The 19,019-nt window shown below is 39.8% G+C and overlaps 1 protein-coding gene across 4 annotated transcripts in view; it reads left to right on the top strand.

The window, feature by feature from the left end:
* The first annotated feature begins 2,394 nt into the window (after positions 1 to 2,394).
* Positions 2,395 to 19,019, top strand: part of RAD21L1 (RAD21 cohesin complex component like 1) — a 29,908-nt gene continuing 13,283 nt past the window's right edge. For 2 of the 4 annotated variants that reach the window (XM_031004904.3, XM_055372394.2), the window contains exons 1-8: positions 2,395 to 2,530; positions 4,822 to 4,997; positions 6,285 to 6,414; positions 7,935 to 8,028; positions 10,486 to 10,592; positions 14,447 to 14,617; positions 15,728 to 15,823; positions 16,733 to 16,846. In XM_031004904.3, coding sequence (XP_030860764.1) covers positions 4,854 to 4,997; positions 6,285 to 6,414; positions 7,935 to 8,028; positions 10,486 to 10,592; positions 14,447 to 14,617; positions 15,728 to 15,823; positions 16,733 to 16,846 — 856 coding nt within the window. In that variant the 5' untranslated portion in view covers positions 2,395 to 2,530; positions 4,822 to 4,853. The remainder of the gene's footprint in view (positions 2,531 to 4,821; positions 4,998 to 6,284; positions 6,415 to 7,934; positions 8,029 to 10,485; positions 10,593 to 14,446; positions 14,618 to 15,727; positions 15,824 to 16,732; positions 16,847 to 19,019) is intronic. The other 2 variants (XM_055372397.2, XM_055372398.2) reach the window with 2 other exon arrangements.

Genomic DNA, 19,019 nt, shown 5'->3' on the forward strand with positions numbered 1-19,019 from the left:
AAGAAGATTCACCCTTCTTACCCTGACCCCTTGTCTTGTATGCAATAAGTATCAGCAAGCCCAGCCATTCGGGGCCACTACCAGTCTCCGCATCTTGATGGTAGTGGTCGCCCGGGCCCAACTGTTTTCTCTTTATCTCTTTGTCTTGTGTCTTTATTTATTACAATCTCTCATCTCCACACACGGGGAGAACACCCGCTAAGCCCTGTAGGGCTGGACCCTACAGCTGGTAATAGGATTTGATCTATATTTTGAGACAGAATCTCTCTGTTGCCCAGGCTGGAGTGCAGGGGCGCAAACTTGGCTCACTGCAATCTCTGCCTCCTCGGTTCAAGCGATTTTCCTGCCTCAACCTCCCTAGTAGCTGGGATTACAGGCACCCACCACCACTCCCGGCTAATTTTTGTATTTTTAGTGGAGACGGGGTTTCGCTGTCTTGGCCAGGCTGGTCTGGAACTCCTGGCCTCAGGTGATCCGCCTGCCTTGGCCTCCCAAAGTGCTGGGATTACAGGCTTAAGCCACCACACCTGGCCATGATCTATATTTTTCAAAGACCCCTCTGGCTTCAGTGTAGAGCAGCAGTCTCCAACCTATTTGGCACCAAGGACCAGTTTTGTGGAAGACAATTATTCCACGAGCCGGGTGGGCGGGGGGTCATGAGATTCTCGTGAGGAGCGGGCAACCTAGATCCCTCGCATGCGCAGTTCACAATAGGTTTCGCGCTCCTGTGAGAATCTAATGCCGCGGCTGATGTGACAGGAGGCTAAGCTCAGGCGGTGAGGCTCCCTCGCCCACTGTTCACCTCCTGCTGTGCGGCCCTGTTCCCACCCGGGGTTGGGAACCCCTGGTGTAGAGAATGGGCTTTAGGGAGGTGAGTGACAGGAAGGAGACCGCTCAGGAGGTTGGAGCTTTTCCAGGAGAGAGGTGGCTTAGACTAGGGTGGAGGCGGTGGAGATCTTGAGAAGGGATAGATTAAAGTCATATTTGAAGGTGGAGTGATGGGCTTGCTGATGGGTTGGCATTAAAGTAGACATGAGGGTGGCACCAAGGGTGTCTCCCAGACATCCTCTTGAATGGTTGCCGTGACATCATTTCCTGAGGTCGGAAATTGGGAGCTAAACTTCAATTTGAATTCAATTTGAATCCTGTCTCTACAATTCCCAACCACGTGACCCTAGACAGGTTGCTATTTTTTCTCCAGCCCTTTCCTTATTCAAAAGGGGGAAAACCAGTAACTACTTTTGTGAGATTGTTTGAAGAGTAAATGAGACAACCCATGAAAATGCCCAGCCAGGAGCCTGAACCTTATCAATAACCTTATATTGGATGCCATTGCCGCTCCAAGATTTATTAGTATTTACTATCAAACTCAAGAGAGGAAACCAGCCTTGCATCCTGATGCTCTTGCAGGATTTTTCTCAGGTTCTAGCACTTGGCCTTGACTACTGAGAACTGTGATATTCCAGGCTGGAAAATATTTGCTGTCCCCAAAGGGCAGGTCAATGTGAATAATCTTTTTAATAATAACAATAATAATAATAGCTAATATTTGTAGAGCACTTATTATTGCTTGGCTCTTTTCATGGTTCATTTTATTTATTTCTTACAATACCCTACGGCGCGAGTACTTTTATTATTTTCACTTTACAGATGAGAAAATCTGAGGTTCAAGGGATTGAAGAATTTCTCCAGTGACCTCCAGCTAGTAAGTGGAAGAGAAGAGACTGGACTGCATCATAGGGATGTTCAGAGATCAGCCAGAAAGATCACCTTTCACAACAGGACTATGGGGCCCAGGCCCCATCCCTGTCATGCCCCTGCTCAGGTATCTCAGGTCCGAGCGCCAGGACAAAGCCGAAGACTGCGTACTAGGACCGGTGCGCCTTGCTCACTGTCTGACTCTATCCCTCCTGCCCCGTCCACTGTCCCCACCAACGCCCTGCGCCCTCGTCCCTCTCAGTCCCGGTCCTCTCCACTCTAGCGCACTGTCCTACTCTGTCCGTACCCCCAGCCGCCGCCGCCGCCGCGCCCAGTCCCTCAGCCCCGCCCAGTCCCTCGGTCGCTGCCCCGCCCTTCCCCTCCCCCTGTCCCCCGTCCCTCAGCCACTGCCCCGCCCCGCCCCTCCATACCCCTCCACGCCCCTCCCCATGTCCTGTACGTCCCTCTCCATCCCCTGCACGCCCCGCCCCTCGCCCACTGCCCCGCCCCATCCCCTGTCAGTCCCGCCCCTCGGCCACTGCTCCGCCGCATCCCCTGCACGCCCCGCCCCTCGCCCACTGCCCCGCCCCATCCCCTGTCAGTCCCGCCCCTCGGCCACTGCTCCGCCGCATCCCCTGCACGCCCCGCCCCTCGCCCACTGCCCCGCCCTCTCCACGCCCCGCCCCGCCCCGCCCCGCCCCGCCCCGCGCCTGCCGCGCATTGCAGACGCCCAGCGGCGCCAAGAACCCGGCGACCCGGACCCGACAAGCTGACTTGGCGGCTCCTCGCAGCCCCTGCTCTGGCACGCCACACCTCAGACGAGGCTTTGAAAGTAGGGCGCAGCCTGAGAGGCCGGCCGGACCCCGAGTGCTGTAGGCGGGCTGGGAGATGGGGGCCGCCGCCACCCACATTCCCACACGCACCCGGCCCCGGCGCCTCACGCCGTGTTAGCTCGCGGCGCCAAGCCCGGAGGGTCCCGCCTGAGGAAGAAAGGTCGTCGCCCGCAGCCCAGCTGGGGCTGGAGGCGCGACCCGGGGTCTCCTCGCCCGCACGCGGAAGAAAATGGGCGCTGTGGCCTCAGTTTCCCTCTGTGAGCACCCGGCCCAGAACTCTGAGGAGTCGTCTGTGGAGGAGCCTTTGGCGTCCCCCTGCCCCTGAGCGTGGCCGTCAGCTCTTCCCAGCCCCGGCACTTTGCTTTCCCCTCCCTCACCCCCGGAAGGGTCTCGCCCTGTCTGGCTCAGCCCTCTCCTCTCCCCACTCCTCTCTCCCAGGGTCCCCGCCCGGTCTCCTTCCGACCCCTTCCTCCGTCCCTTCGCTCCCTCCCCGCCACCGCCACCACCCTGCCCTTTCCGGGCCGGTTTCCACGGAGTGGCCCCATCCCGTTAGCTTCACTTTGCACGAAGTCAGTTCAATCTGGAGACTGAAAAAGCCTCCAGGACGTGGGGCGGGAGGGTGGGGGGGAGTTTGTGTGCATATTTTGTGGGGAGGGGAAAAAGGTTAGGTAATATGTGCTCGGGAAAATCAATGTCTCAGGAATAGTAAATCTCAGGGTTTGGGTTTTTTGTTTGTTTGTTTTCTTTTTTAAGAAGTAAGTCCATCACTTAAAAAGCACATTTTATTTTTTTGAGACGGAGTCTCCCTCTGTCGCCCAGGCTGGAGTGCAGTAGTGCGATCCCGGCTCACTGCAGCCTCCGTTTCCCGGGTTGAAGCGATTCTCCTGCCTCAGCCTCCCAAGTAGGTGGGATTACAGACGCCCGCCACCGTGCCTGGCTACTTTTTGTACTTTTAGTAGAGACGGGGTTTCACCATGTTGGCCAGGCTGGTCTCCAATTCCTGGCATCAAAGTGATCCGCCCACCTCAGCCTCCCAATGTGCTGGGATTACAGGCGTGAGCCACTGCGCCAGGCCAAAAAGTACATTTTAAAAGTACCTCACACCACTGGGAGCCATTTAAAAAGATAAATAGGAATTTATTCAGAGAGAGCGAAACACACAGACTAAAAAGGAAAGTAGTGGAACCAACGCAAGGTACAAGCCATATGCATTAAAATCTCCAGCTGCCCCGTAGGGGAACATGGTTTGGCGGATTGCATCACCTTTAGTTGGGGCATAATGATTGAATTCTTGCGGTACAAATAGACACTGATCGAAGTTTACCTAAGCTTTTAATTCTTTCGCCGACTTTGTGTTCGTCTTGGCTCAGTTTTCTCTTTTATCAGTATCTTAAGTAGAAAAGAAGCAAAAAGAAGCTTCCATAGTGGCAGTGTAAGATTACTTATATGTAAGCAATAATTTGATTCTTCCCTAGAAGTCAACCAAAGTGCTGTAACATCCCTTCTCATCTTTAGCTTAGTAATAGAGCCCTATGGTGTTACCAAGAATAGTACAGTTTGTAAAAATGTGCATTAATTCCTTCTCTTTGCTTTAAGCGAAGGTTTTCTTTTATCGTTCTTATTTCAAAACATTTAAATTTGATTCGTGTTTCTTCCCTTGCCTTCTAATTATTTTCTTATAGTTCCTTGTTTTCTTCATTTTTCCACTTTATGGAATGGAAACTCCACTCCACTTTTTGGAATCCCATGATTTTAACTTCAAAAATTAAAATATTGTTGAATAAACCAGAGTATCTTGAAGAGGGCAATGAAATTCAACACCTGCGTATAAATCAATAATCCAATCCTTCTTAAATTATTAAGTTTTAGAAAAGAGGTGCCCTGTATTAGCTTTTCTTGGTTTTGTCTACCTTTTCCTATTCTTGTTTCTTATTTCCATATCTTATATTTTCAGCCTTCCTCCTTTATTTATTTGACCATGTTAGTAAGAAGAGAACTCAAATCCTTTTTTGGATAAAATAAGTGACATGTAAGAAGAAATCATTGATCAGGATGCATTTAAGCCAGGTGTAGAGGTGTAGTTCACAATTTACTAGAGCTTTGTCATTAGGTTATAATTTTATATTCTAAATAAGTTTCTCTTATTTACAAGAGAATAACTTGTATTGAATAATGGAATTAGAACATAATCTGAATGTTATTTTGTAGAATTAATACATATTTTTCTTATAAAATAGCAATAAAAAGTTTTTGTAATAAAATTTTAAATATCTTTTCGTGTTCTCTCTAGTTTGTTAAATACAAGTAAGGAACACAGGCAACATGTTCTACACACATGTGCTTATGAGTAAACGAGGGCCATTGGCCAAAATATGGCTTGCAGCTCACTGGGAGAAGAAACTCACAAAGGCCCATGTATTTGAATGTAATCTAGAGATAACCATTGAAAAAATTCTTTCACCCAAGGTATGTTACTGATTAAAATGATAGCTTGTATTTATCATGACTTTGGAGGAGGAAAGACATTAAGATACACTTATATCATGAAATACATTTTCAAGGAAGTTTTACTTGTCAAATGGTCTTTCCTTTAATTCCTATAGCATTTAGTGTTATGACAAACCTGTTGGTTTCTGTTGGTAATTAACTTTTTCATATATCTATCATAGATAGATTGGACCCTAAGGGACAAAGGCCATATTTTATGCGTATTCATATTCCTTTCTTATTCACTAACAAAATACAGTTGACATAGTAGGTACTTAATAAGCATCTCTTAGAAAATAATGAACAAATGGGGAGGATAGAAAGAGGACTGGTTATAAATCCAAAAATATGTGAAAATATGTCATAAACAGTAAAGTACTATGTTCATTATAAAACACTAAAACAGTGATTAGAATTTGCATTACAGCATTTAATATTGTTGTAAGTTAAGTATTTTTCAACTTTAGAGAAGGACAAATTGAAAGCCTATGGTGTGTTAGGCACTGGGCTGGACTTTATGCCTATAAGTCTATTTAATCTTTACAACAACCCTATGAGGTTGGCTTTTTTTAGCTTCTGTGAACTGTAGTTAGCATGTTTTGAGTTGGTCAAATTTATATTTTAATTATTGCTTTATCACTTAATAATTATATTACTTTGGGCATCCTACTTAAAATATCTGAGTCTCAGTTTTTTCTTCTGTAAATAGAGGTTGTTGTCAAAATTAAATAAATTAGTGTATCAAAAGCTCTTAGGACAATGCCTGGCATAAAATAAGTATATAATAAATTGTAGGGAGGCTGAGGCAGGAGAATTGCTTGAACCCGGGAGGCGGAGGTTGCAGTGAGCCAAGATTGCGCCACTGCACTCCAGCCTGGGTGACAGAGCGAGACTCCGTCTCCAAAAAAACAATAATAATAAAAAAATAAGCTGTAGCCATTTTTATTAAACTGAAGTTCAGGAAGGTTAAGTGACAGCCTCAGCAACTGAACCAAGACCTGAACCCAATTCTGACTACAGAGTTTATATTCCTCTCATAATACCAATAATAGTATACTTCACTTAAATGCCATATTAGATTAACTTCCTTGAATAAGAATAAAAAAATCATTTTGCAAGGTGAGGTAAAAAGTGATATACTTTAACTAAGAATACAAAATATCTGCTTTTTTAAGAGAACCAATTCTTACGATGTCAGTAACTTTCAAAGAATAGGATTTATGAACCTAATCTTTACTCTTCTAATACTTCAAAAATTATTGAAAGGTGAAAATAGCACTTCGAACTTCAGGACACCTTCTTTTGGGAGTTGTTCGAATCTATAACAGGAAGGCAAAATATCTTTTGGCAGATTGCAGTGAAGCATTTCTTAAAATGAAGATGACATTTCGCCCAGGTATACATGTAATATTGATTTGTCTCCTTCTTGGTTCCCTTTTGCATTTTAATTGGGGGTGGGATCTTTTAATATACTTCAGACTAGTATGGTGAATGTAAACTTAGTTTTGAATGAATCTAAGTTTCCATGGTTGAGGATAAATTGTATTCATTTCCTTGCTCTTTTTCTATGCCTGCAGGAAAAGGTTATGCTTTCCAAAACTTGTAATGTTCCTGCATATTTATGGAAGACATATACTTAAAGCCACTACACTTGCATAAGAAACTCTGATATTCTGTTTTTAATGGGTCATTTAGTTTGTCGTGCCTGTTTTTGCCTTTATAAGAGAAATTAGAAATAGTATGATTGAGAAAACAGAGATATCAGTAATTGTTTTCAGAATTCTCAAGATTCCAAGCAGCTTGCTATTTATGACATATCAAAAATTCCTAAGCATTCCAAAGTGCCAGAGATTTACATATGTCATAAATATAATACCTTCAAAATTTATATACCATCTGTTTCACTTTGAAGACATTTTTTATTTTCTACCTTGTATTATGGCTACTTAGGTACGGATCTTGCCTCTGTCACTAGTCTTCAAGCTTCTTGAAGGCAAGGTCTTTGTCATAATTATTTTCTGAATCTCTTATAATATCTGTCTCAGTGCCTTGCACATACCATTTCCTCAATCAACATTTGTTGAATCAGGATTGACAGATTTTTTTTAATCTTCATCATTTAAAATATTCATATAATCTCTAGGTGGATTTATATTCATATCAAGTATGGTTCATTTGTTCGTTTATTATTTTTTTACATATTCCACAAATATTTATTGATTTCATACTTTGTACCAAACACTATATTAGGCTCTGGGATATAAAGACAAACAAGATAAATAAGATCCTTTTCAGTCAGGTGAGGAAATCAGATAATTAAAGTATTTTTAAAACATTACAGTAATTGTAAATTGCAATTGTGCTATAAAGGAAAATAAACAGAGTGCTACAACATAAAATAACAGAGAAGTTCACTTTAGTTAAAATAATTGGGAAAAGCCTTTCTGAGAAGATAGAATTTAAGCTCAGACTTGAAAAATGAGAACTACCCAGCCATGTAAAAAGTCCCTGAGGGAATAGCATTCTAGGCAGAGGAAACTGCAAGAGCAAAGGTCTTGAGGTGGAAAAATGCTTGACTTTTTCAGGGAACAAAAAGGCTAGTATGGTCAGTATGGTGAATGTCATTAGATGATGCCTCTTAGGTTTTTAGGGTTACAGAGGCTCCAATTAGAAATTTTGATTTTATTAAATGCACTGGAGAAGTCACTAAATCATTTTAAGGCATCTAATCTGATTAGTTTTTTAAAATATTACTCTGTCTGCTTTATAGAGAATGGACTACACAAGGGTAGGAGTAGATAGAGGAAAACTAGTTAGAATAAGCAGTAGTCCAGTAAAAGAAGATAGAGTTAGTTGGGAGTTCTTTGTTTTATATAGCATTGTTGCTTATTGAGTATGGTTTTTGATTCTTTTCAGGACTGGTTGACCTTCCAAAAGAGAATTTTGTAGCATCTTACAATGCTATCACATTGCCAGAAGAATTTCATGATTTTGACACCCAAAATATGAAGTAAAATATTTTATTTATTTTCCTTCGATTTAATTTTCTTGATATTTGTTTTTATATTCAAATTTAATTGAGGTAAATGGAATGTAGTTAACAACTGCACAAGTACAGATGTAATTGATAAAGACTTATATTTGGTATAAAATCCCAAAGTACAACAACAAAAGTGTGTCATTTTATTTATTGAATATAGTTTGCAATATTGACAGTATATTCATCTATTCATTCAGTAAATATTCACTGGGTGCCTTCCATATGCCGGAAACTGTTCTAGGCACTGAGGAGATAGCAGTGAATTAAACATAGCTGCTGGCCTCATGGATCTTAAATTTTATTTGGGGTAGCTAATAAATAAACAAATAAATATATGTCAGGAAATGATCACCATTGTGAAACAGAAAATGAAATAAATAAACAGTAAGACAGGAAAGGCTTTTCTGAAAAGGTAAGAACAAATCTGAAGGAGGTAAAGGAACAAATCAGTAATGTGGGGGAAGAATATTCTAGGAAGAGCAAGTAGAAAGGCCCTAAAGCAGGACATACTGGACATTTTCAAGGACCAGCAAGGAGGCAAGTGAGACTCTAGTGGAGTAAATGAGAGGCTGAGTGGTAGGAGATGAGGTCAGAGAGGTAGCAGGAAACACAGATGATGTAGGGTGTGATATACTACAGTGGGACTTTTATTTTACTCAGGGAACACAGGAAGGTTTTGAATAGAGGAGTGACGGGATCTGACTTGATTTCAACATCATCCCTCTGGCTACTTACTCTAAGGGGAAAGGGAGGAATCAGAAAGTACATGAGAAAGTTATTGTAGTAAGAAGTCCAGATAAGAGAATGTAGTATCTATGATCAGTTCTCAGTCATCATCTCACCCAGGTGGTAGCAGTCAAGTTACAGATATATCTGGAAAGCGAAGCCAGGAGAATTTGCTGATGAATTGCATATAGCTTTAAGAGAAAATGAAGGATACTATATGATTTTTGGCATGAGAACAGACTTAACACTTCATAAGATTAGTATAATCAGATTAAAAGGGGGCAGAGAGAAGGAAGTAAACTAGGTTTTGCATATAAGTTTTGGGATGACTGTTACACATCTGTTACGGTCTAAATGCATGTGTTCCCCTAAAATTCATATGTTGAAACCTAACCTTCAAGGTGATGGTATTAAGAGGTGGGGCTCTGAAGCCAGAAAGACCTTTTAGGAACAACAACAACAAAAGAGTTGGAAGTGATTAGGTCATAAGAGAGGTGATTAAGTCATAAGAGAAGTGATTAGGTCATAAGGGCTCCACCATCATAAGTGAGATTAGTTCCCTTATAAAAGAGACCTGTAGGAGTTTTCTTGTGCCTTCCACTGTGTGAGGTCACAGCAAAAAGACACCGTCTATGAGGAACAGGCCCTCACCAGACACCAAATCTGCTGGCACCTTGATCTTGTACTTCACATCCTCCAGGACTGTGAGCAATAAATTTCTGTTGTTTATCAGTTACCCAATCTAAGTTATTTTGTTCTAGTGGCCCGAATGGACTAACACAATATCGAAGGGAGTAGGTAAGTAGTTGACTCTCTGGGTCTGAAATTCAGGAGAGAGGTCTGAAGTGGATGTATAAATTTGCAAGTTGTGAGTGTATAGATGGAACTTCAACCATGGACTCTAAGAGATCCCCAAGGTAGTGAGTATAAATTTAAAAAAAGTAAAGAGAGAGAGGGATCTGAGGACTGAGTATTTGGTCATTCCCAGTAGTTAGTCTGGGATATTAGGAACAGAAAAGGAGCAGGTAGGAAGAAAATCGAGAAATAGTGATACCTCAGAGGCCAAGAGAAGAATGTATTCCATGAGGAAGGGAGTTGTTTAGTCTGGGCTGCTGTAACAAAATACCATAAACTGGGTGGCTTATTAACAATAGAAATTTAGTTATCATCATTCTGGAGGCTGAGAAATTCCAGATAAACTTGCCAGCAGATTCATTGTCTGGTGATGGCCTGCTTCCTGATTCATAGATGGCAACCTTCTCACCGTATTCTCACATGATAGATTGAGGCAGCTTCCTGGGGCCTCTTTTATAAAGGCACTAATCTCATTCATGGGAATCTGCCCTCATGACCTAATTATCTCCCAAAGCTCCCACCTCCTAATACCATCACATTGGAGATTAGATTTCAAAATATGCATTTGAGGTGAAGAAGACACAAACATTTAGGCCATTAGCAAAAGTCAACATCTAAGTCAAGTGCTGTTTGTTTGTGCAAATAAGATAAGGGACTGAAAATTGACCACTGGATTTGGAAGCCTAGAGATTATTTATATACATGTATATATAATAAACTAGTGTTTATAAATAATACTATTGAGAAAATGAAAGTTGTTTTAGTTTCTTCACTATATCAATGATATTTTTACAGTATAATTGTTTTCTGTTCTCATGTTTTTCTCAACCTTATATTTCTCCATAGTGCTATTGATGTTTCAGAACACTTTACTCAGAACCAAAGCAGACCAGAAGAAATCACTCTTAGAGAAAATTTTGACAATGATCTACTTTTCCAAGCTGAGAGCTTTGGTGAGAATATTTGAGAACTCAAAATTACAAATTATAATCAATTATATTTGTATTTGTGTATTGAAATAATGCCAGTAGACATAGCTATAGAATGAATCTTTTGATGTGTAAATGTAATTCCCAATACATTTTTCCTTGCCTTTTTCTAGTATAGATGTCAATGCCAAGACTCAGTCTTAGGATATACTTCTATTCTCAGTGTATAACCATTTACTGAATACCTACTCTGTATCAGGTGCTATCAATAGACAGAGCAGTACCAAAATTTAAAGAAGCAGTTCCTGCCCTCAAGGAGATTCTGGGTGTGAGAGAGACACATACATAAACAGTTAAGATGGTCAACATACATACAAGATTTTATATGTATGCTGCATGAAATGCCTTCAAAATATATTTCTTCTGGTATATGATAATATCAATTGTAAAATAATGCCTTTTAAATCAGCCTGGGGGTGAGGAAGAGGAAATGCTACCACACTAAATGTATATATTGATTGTGAAACAGAAACTGATTTTTAAAATGTTAAACTCTTGTTTGGGCAAGGTGATTGTACTTTATTTTTAAATTTTTTTTTTTGACACAGGGTTTTGTTCTTGTCACCCAGGTTGGAATGCATGATCATGGCTTACTGCAGCCTTGACCTGGGCTCACAATCTTCCCGCCTCAGCCTCCTGAGTAGCTGGGACTGCAAGTGCCTGCCACCACACTCAGCTAATTTTTTAAAACTTTTTTGTAAAGACAGGGTCTTGCTATGTTGCCCAGGCTGGTCTTGAACCTCTAGGCTCAAGCAATCCTCCTGCCTCAGCCTCCCAAATTGTTGGGTTTACAGGCATGAGCCACTGTGCCTGGCTAGTGTACTTTAAAATGGAAGCAATATGGTGTAATTTAACTATAGAGTATTTGATCTTTTTTTCTGGTGTCTCCTACTCCCTGTCTTATATCATGATATTTATACACCTCTTGTCTTGGTCTACAAACTCCATGAGGATAGAATCTGTGTAATGTTCATATTTGAGTTTCCTATAGTGCCCAAAACAATGAGTATAGGAGAAAGATGGCCTATGTCTATCTTGGTCGGGGAGGGGAGTCAAGAAAGTAATGCTGGAGCGACATCTCTAACCTCAGCTTCTCATCCTTACTCTGCTTCCGTAACTCTTGCTGTATCTGTAGCTGTGTTTCTCAGCCTGTGGTGAAGGACCAGTTTTCTAATATTTGTCCATTTTCAATCTGTATTGTATTTTACTTTGTAAAATACAATAAAATGAATTATTAGAAAAATTAAAAATTTAAAAATCAAAATACAAGTCTTAAGTTTTGTTATTAGAGTCAACATATATAAAATCGCTCTGTCAAATTTCTGTAAAACTTTCTGAAAATCTACTTTTATTTCTGTATTTTCTTTCTTGTGGACCAGTACCAGTCCACAGATTATACTTTAAGTAGCACTGATCTCTTACTGGGTATAACCCCAGACCCAGAATTGCAACACATTGGCAAAGAGGTAATCATATTCCCTACTCCCAAGACACTCTTTACAAATTCCCCTACTATTCTTATTTGGGCTTGAAACTTTAGGATCACTTTTTTTTTTTTTAAATGGGGTCTTGTTCTGTCACCCAGGCTGGAGTGCAGTGGCACGATCTCGGCTCACTGCAACCTCTGCCTCTCAGGCTCAAGCGATTCTCCTGCCTCCGCCTCTGGAGTAGCTGGGACTACAGGCATGCATCTCCACACTTGGCTAATTTTTGTATTTTTAGTAGAGATGGAGTTTCACCATGTTGGCCAGGCTGATTTTGAACTCCTGACCTCAGGTGATCCACCCACCTCAGCCTCCCAAAGTGCTGGGATTGCAGGCATGACCTACCGTGCCTGGCCAGGATCACTTTTAACTATACTTTCTGTCAGCTTCATACTAGTGCTGGGTTGTTTGTTTGTTTGTTTGTTTTTTAATTCTGAAATGTCTCTTAGATCTTTTTTTCTATTTCCTTAGCCAGTGATATAGTTCACCAGTACCAAAGACCTGGAGTACTGCAATACCCTCCTACAAATCTTCCTCCAGTCTCTTCCCACATTTTATACATCTTTGTAAGAGCAATTGTCTTTAAATTCCATTTTTGATATATCACATTCCTCTGCTTAAGTGCCTTGGGTCCCTATGACTTACTGTATCACATACTTCTACCTATACTCAAGGCCCTCTCCAATTTATCACCTTCTTTATTTTATCAGCTTTATTTGTTTTACTCTTAATGTAGACTTTTTGCTCTAGTCAAGCAAATGTCTTATCACCCAACAAATACAATTTAGTTGTTCACATTTCTGTATCTTCCTTTACAATTTTAAAAGGTGGGAAGAACATGTTCTTAGTAAATGGGCAGATTTGGGTTTGAATCTGAACTTTCTCTATTGATTTCCTGTGTGACACTGGGCAGATTGCCTAACCTCTTTGAGCCTTACTGTCCCTATTTGTAAAGTTGGGATATAACTAACAACATCATAGGGTTATTCCCCTTATTCCTTCCTTTAATCTTCTTCAACAATATGTGATTTTTCTCTTCTATAAAAACTGCTTCAAACCTAATGTCCTCTAAGAAATATTTAAAATTAATCCATCTTATTCTGGATTGTAATATAAGATCAAAGGCAATGATTATTTCTTTTATGTATTTTGTATAATCTGATATTCTTGTGATGTTCAATGCTGAGAATATAGTGTCTTCATAAGTCTTATTCTCTGATTGACCAACGCTGGCTTTTCCTTTGGGAGCTATCAAGCTGTACCTAGATGATGTGAATACACTCTTAGTTTTTGAAAAAGTAATTTAGTCTTTTCTTCTGAGCAATTCTTTAATCCATTGTCATGATAGTTGTTTTTTTCCACTCTCCCATTCTAGAAGATTTAGGTCTATAGAAGAATTTTCAATATGGGTAATACTTCATGATTTTCTTTACTGTCTAACACTAACATGGGTTGTTAGAGGGAGGAGAAGACTAACCTTGGACCTCTGGGGTTTCAGACTCCTGGACCTAGAGATTCAAACCCAAGAGAGGGAAATAACTGATTTCTGGTCAAGAGCTGACTTCTGGTCCCCTGGAACTATCAGTGTAGTGTTGTGATTGTCAGGATGCAGGCTCTGGAGTCAGAGAGAGCTGGGTTCAGATCCTGACTCTGTCATTTATTATAGTGTGACTGTGTGCAAGTTACAAAACCTTTCTGTGGATGTGTTTCCTCATCTATACAATGAGAATTATAATAGTATCTTCTATTACATAATATAATACATACTATAAACACTCAGTTACTGTTAGCTGACTGGGTTTGTCTTTTTTTTTTTTAACGGACCTCTATCACTGCCTCCTAGCATATTCGATATTTATTGAATGAATGTTGTAAGCCCATTCTTTAATATTTTACCTACGTTTCCATTTCCTGAGATGACTAACATGTTCCTTATTTTCCAAACCTCCACTATGCATGAACACTACAAGCAATTGTCCTTGAAATACTATGAAATATACTTGGTCAAGCAGAACTTACTTACCTAAAATAGAATAAATTATTTTCCATAGTACTTTTACCTTAGGAAGTTATTAAACTATATCACAACTATAAACTCTATGTAATATGTTGGCATTTTTTCCATTGTGTTTGAAAGGGCATTAGACTAAAAATCGTGTCTCTACTGATTGAGTGACCTTAGTTGAATAATTCAAGTAAGTCTTTCAGCCATTCTCTTCATCTATAAAATGAGGTGTTGGATGACAAGATTATGCTAGATGATATCTGAATTTCCTTCTAACCCTACAATTCTGTGTTTCTATGAATTAGTATTAATGATATATATTTATTTAGGGGAGGAATCTGAAATTCTCAGAAGACATAGCTTCTTTGATGACAACATATTACTGAATTCCAGTGGTCCTTTAATTGAACATAGTTCTGGAAGCCTCACTGGAGAAAGATCTTTGTTCTATGACAGTGGAGATGGGTTTGGAGACGAAGGAGCTGCAGGAGAAATGATTGGTATGCTATCTGGTCATGTGGAAATAAAATATTTATTTTCATCAAATTACTACAATATATTAGTAGATTTATTATATCAATCTAAAATTTCAAATATGTTTTTGTGTTATGTAGGTCAATACTTTTTTTTATACAAGTTTTCAAAGTCTGTGGCATGTTTAAACATTTAGGCTAGGCCTAAGTAAATAGCCATCTGTTTAAATATATTTTCTATAGAGGTTATGAACTACTGCTTGTTTTTATTTTTACAAATTCCTAATTTTTGGAGGGGAGAGAGTGAGGTTAGTATATTCCTTATAAAATATACTAGGCTATGTACTGGAAAACATTGTTTTCTTTAACATACATTGTGGGGCGGCTAAGTTATTTTCCAGAATTTTATATTATTATTTTATATTTACATTCCCCTGCTTAAGTGCCTTGGGTCCCCATGACTTACTGTATCACATACCTCTACCTGTCCTCAAGGCCTTCTACCAATTTATTGCCTTCTTTATTTTATCAGTTTTATTTGTTTTAATCTTAACATAGACTATTTCACATTATAAAATAGTCATAGAAATCGGGTAGAGAAAAACTAAGAAGTCCAAATGCACATGTTTTATTTATTATTATTATTATTATTATTATTATTATTATTGAGACAGAGCCTTGCTGTGTCACCCAGGCTGGAGTGCAATGGCACCATCTTGGCTCACTGCAACCTCTGCCACCTGGGTTCAAGTGATTCTCCTGCCTCAGCCTCCTGAATAGCTGGGATTACAGGTGCCCACCACAATGCCCAGCTAATTTTTTTTCTAGTTTTAGTAGAGATGGGGTTTCACCATGTTGGTCAGGCTGATCTCAAACTCCTGACCTCAGGTGATCCACCCGCCTCAGCTTCCCAATGTGCTGGGATTACAGGAGTGAGCCACTGCGCCCGGCCAAAATGCACGTTTTAAAGATTATTTATTGGCTGTTCCTATCAAATCTTTTTTAAAATTCTGTAGTTCACATTAAAAATCTGGTTATTGCTTTACAATGAAATGCATAAAGTAACATTAATAAATGTTTAGTGAACAAATGACAGATTCCAGTCTGTATGAAAAAATATTCATTGTGTTTTTCAAGACAATCTACTGCAAGATGATCAGAATATCCTGTTAGAAGACATGCATTTGAACAGAGAAATTTCCCTGCCTTCTGAGCCTCCCAATAGTTTAGCAGGTAGGTTGAAATTTTCCTTTATGAGAAAGTAATGGGGTACTAATGTTTAAGCCTCAGAACTTCTGAATTTAAGTAGCAATATAGTATAGTGAAAGATAAAGAACAATGTCTTTCAGACTCTGTTAGTCTGACCGTAGATAATATAAAATAGGAAATTGGATTCTAATAAAGGTACACTGAAGGGTATTTAGCCAGGATTGGGCTTAGCATGAGAGAACTCTGCCAAAATATTGTGCTTTTTGAATTATTAAAATAGTATATGGTAAATGGTAAGAAAATTTATTAACTAGTATGGTTTGATAATCTACATACGATTTGAGAGAAATTACAAATTGAGGATATTTTCCCTATTTGAAATTCATATGGAAGTACCTCAGATGATTTGAGGTATTTTAGTCTGATTTTTCTTAAGAATTAAAAGTACAATTAGCCCCATTTTTTATTTGCCACAATTTTTGATGTTATATTTGCTTTCTAAAAACAATAGTAGAAACTGAAAATACAAAGAGCTAAGTAACAAAATTTTACTTATGGTTTTTTATGGATCAACTGATAAGTGATTTAACAGAATAGAATTTTTTTTAGCAGACATATAGTCAAATTTTTATCAGTCATTTACTGTAGTTGCCACCACTGTTTTCACATCTGCTGTGACTTTAGCCCACCTTAGATGTCTCATGTGCAAAAGGGGATGATGATACTTGACTCACTCGAATACTGTGGGTCCCACACCATATAATCTGTAAGCCTCTTCAGCTCTATTAAATAAATGGTTCTAAGAATTCAGATGTTCCAGTTAGTAATATAAATCTTCAGTTAGTTTATCTTTATCTTTAATTCTCATACAGTCCTCTAGCCTGCATCCTAACTGGTTTTTTTTACAATTACTTTTATGTGGATGTTGATTAGTTGAACCAGATAACTCAGAGTGTATATGTGTACCTGAAAATGAAGAAATGAATGAAACAATATTATTATCAACTGAAGAGGAGGGATTTACCCTTGATCCAATTGATATTTCAGGTCAGAGGCATTTACGGTTTTGTTTTAATTTTTAATACACTGTTAACTTATTTACTTTGAGATGTTTGAATAATCACTGAAATATTATAGGAGATAGTCAATCTAGTAATAGCACTTGTAACACAATAGAGGAGAAGACCGTGAAGAAAATTTTAGATGATCCTTTTGAGGTAGGAAGCGGGACTCAACTCCAGAATTGTGGGTTGGACACCGGACCAGATGAGGACTAGTTACAAGGTGGGTGGGGGGAGCTTTCAATCAGACCCACCCACCAGTGTGCCATGTCAATTTACTGCTGCCATGGCAACACCGGGATTCACCCTTTTCCATGGTGATGACCCAATGATTCCTACTCCTTCCCTGCATAAACCAGCCCCCTTAATCTGCATGCAATTAGAAGTGGGTATAAATATGACTGCAAAACTGCCCTGAGCTGCTAGTCTGGGCCTGCTGAGTAGCCCTGCTCTGTAGCAGCGGTTATGGTGCTAGAGCTGTACCACCACCAGAGGTGTAACACTGCCTATTCAATAAAGCTGTTTTCTTCTACCTCTGACTTGCCCTTGAATTCTTTTCCTGGACAAAGCCAAGAACCCAGATGGGCTAAGCTCCACTCTGGGGCTCATTTGTCCTGTATCTCTGTATCACTTGCATTATATTCAGTCCTGTTCAAACCATGTATCCAGTTTGGGAAACTGAAAAATTTTAAACTAAGTTCAATTTAGGAAGGTATTGAGCCATTACTCTGTGGTGGGCACGGGAATAAAGAACACACACACTTTTTACTTTTAAGAAGCTTAGAAAACAATCTAGTCAGGAAGATAAATAGTCATACAAGTGAATATAATATAAGGCAGAATAAAAAGATCAGAAGAGAGTCGAATGCCTTCTAGCATTTAACTTCAAGCATCATATTTTTAGGGATAAGTAGTAAGTATGAATCTAATATATCTAATGTAACTATTAGTCTAACATAACTAATATAACTAGGTCATTTAGAAACATCCTAGTTGTAGGTAGTATAATTGAGATGAATTTCAGTTTATAAACTCAGGCATGCAAACAGTAAAGCATTTTTTTTTTAACTGAATTCACCACTGAGCCTCTATCTCACTAGGCTGGCAGGAAATTCAATCTGTGTAGCTTCCCTGTCTTATTTCCACCATGTAGTTCCAAAGTTTGGGGGAGGGGTATGGAAGGTGGAAGGGAACCTGTGGTTATCAGCTATACCAATTTGTGGTTCCCAGGGCTCCAGCTTACATAGCCTTGGGGATCATCACATAGCCAACCTCTCCAGTATCTTGTCTTGTTCCTGGGATTTTACTGAGGCACATCAGCCAGCAAGCAGGTTCCGGTACATTTTGGCTCCATTTGATCTTGGATCTTTATCAATCCTGAGAAATCTAACCCTCTCTCCCCTTTTACAGCTTTACTAAAGAAAAGCTTGACTTCTGCTTTCTGCCTGGTAAAATTCCCTGGTGGAGTGAAATCCTATGGACCTAGTTACCTGCTTGGAATGTCTATGAATTTCAGTAGGAGAGGGAAAAATACACTGGACAAATACAAATGAGTGTTGTAGAAAGTTATTCTATTACATAAGTATTTTAAGGAACCTCCAAATTGGTGGACTTCCCTCTTCCCCACCTTTCCTCAGTTGCTCACTTAACAGGTAGATCCCTTTCTAAGCACTTCCAAGCAACACCTTACAAAATGTATCAGCTATTGGCTGCTCAGCGTAATTTTCAGAGGGGAGAAGGGATTTTCTTTCCAATGCAACACTGTAGGTTGTACTGTGGTAGAAATTTCTTTTTCTCTTTTGGAGATAGGGTCTTGCTCTGTTGCCCAGTCTGGAGTGTAGTGATGTGGTCTCGGCTCACTTCAACCTCTGCCACTCAGGCTCAAGGGATCCACCCATCTCAGCCTCCTGAGTAGCTGGGTCTACAGGTGCGTGCTACCATGTGTGGCTAATTTTTGTATTTTTTGTAGAGACAGGGTTTAGCCATGTTGCCCAGGCTGGTCTTGAACTCCTGGGCTCAAGCAATCCGCCCACCTCAGCCTCTTGAAGTGCTAGGATTACAGGCATGAGCCACCGTGCCTGGCTTAGAAATTTCTTAAGTATTTAGTGCCTACAATATGATTTTAGAAAGCTGTATAACCAATCACATTTGTGCCTATT

The sequence above is a fragment of the Gorilla gorilla genome, chromosome 21 (assembly GCF_029281585.2).
Source record: "Gorilla gorilla gorilla isolate KB3781 chromosome 21, NHGRI_mGorGor1-v2.1_pri, whole genome shotgun sequence".
NCBI classification, from domain to species: Eukaryota; Metazoa; Chordata; class Mammalia; order Primates; family Hominidae; genus Gorilla; species Gorilla gorilla.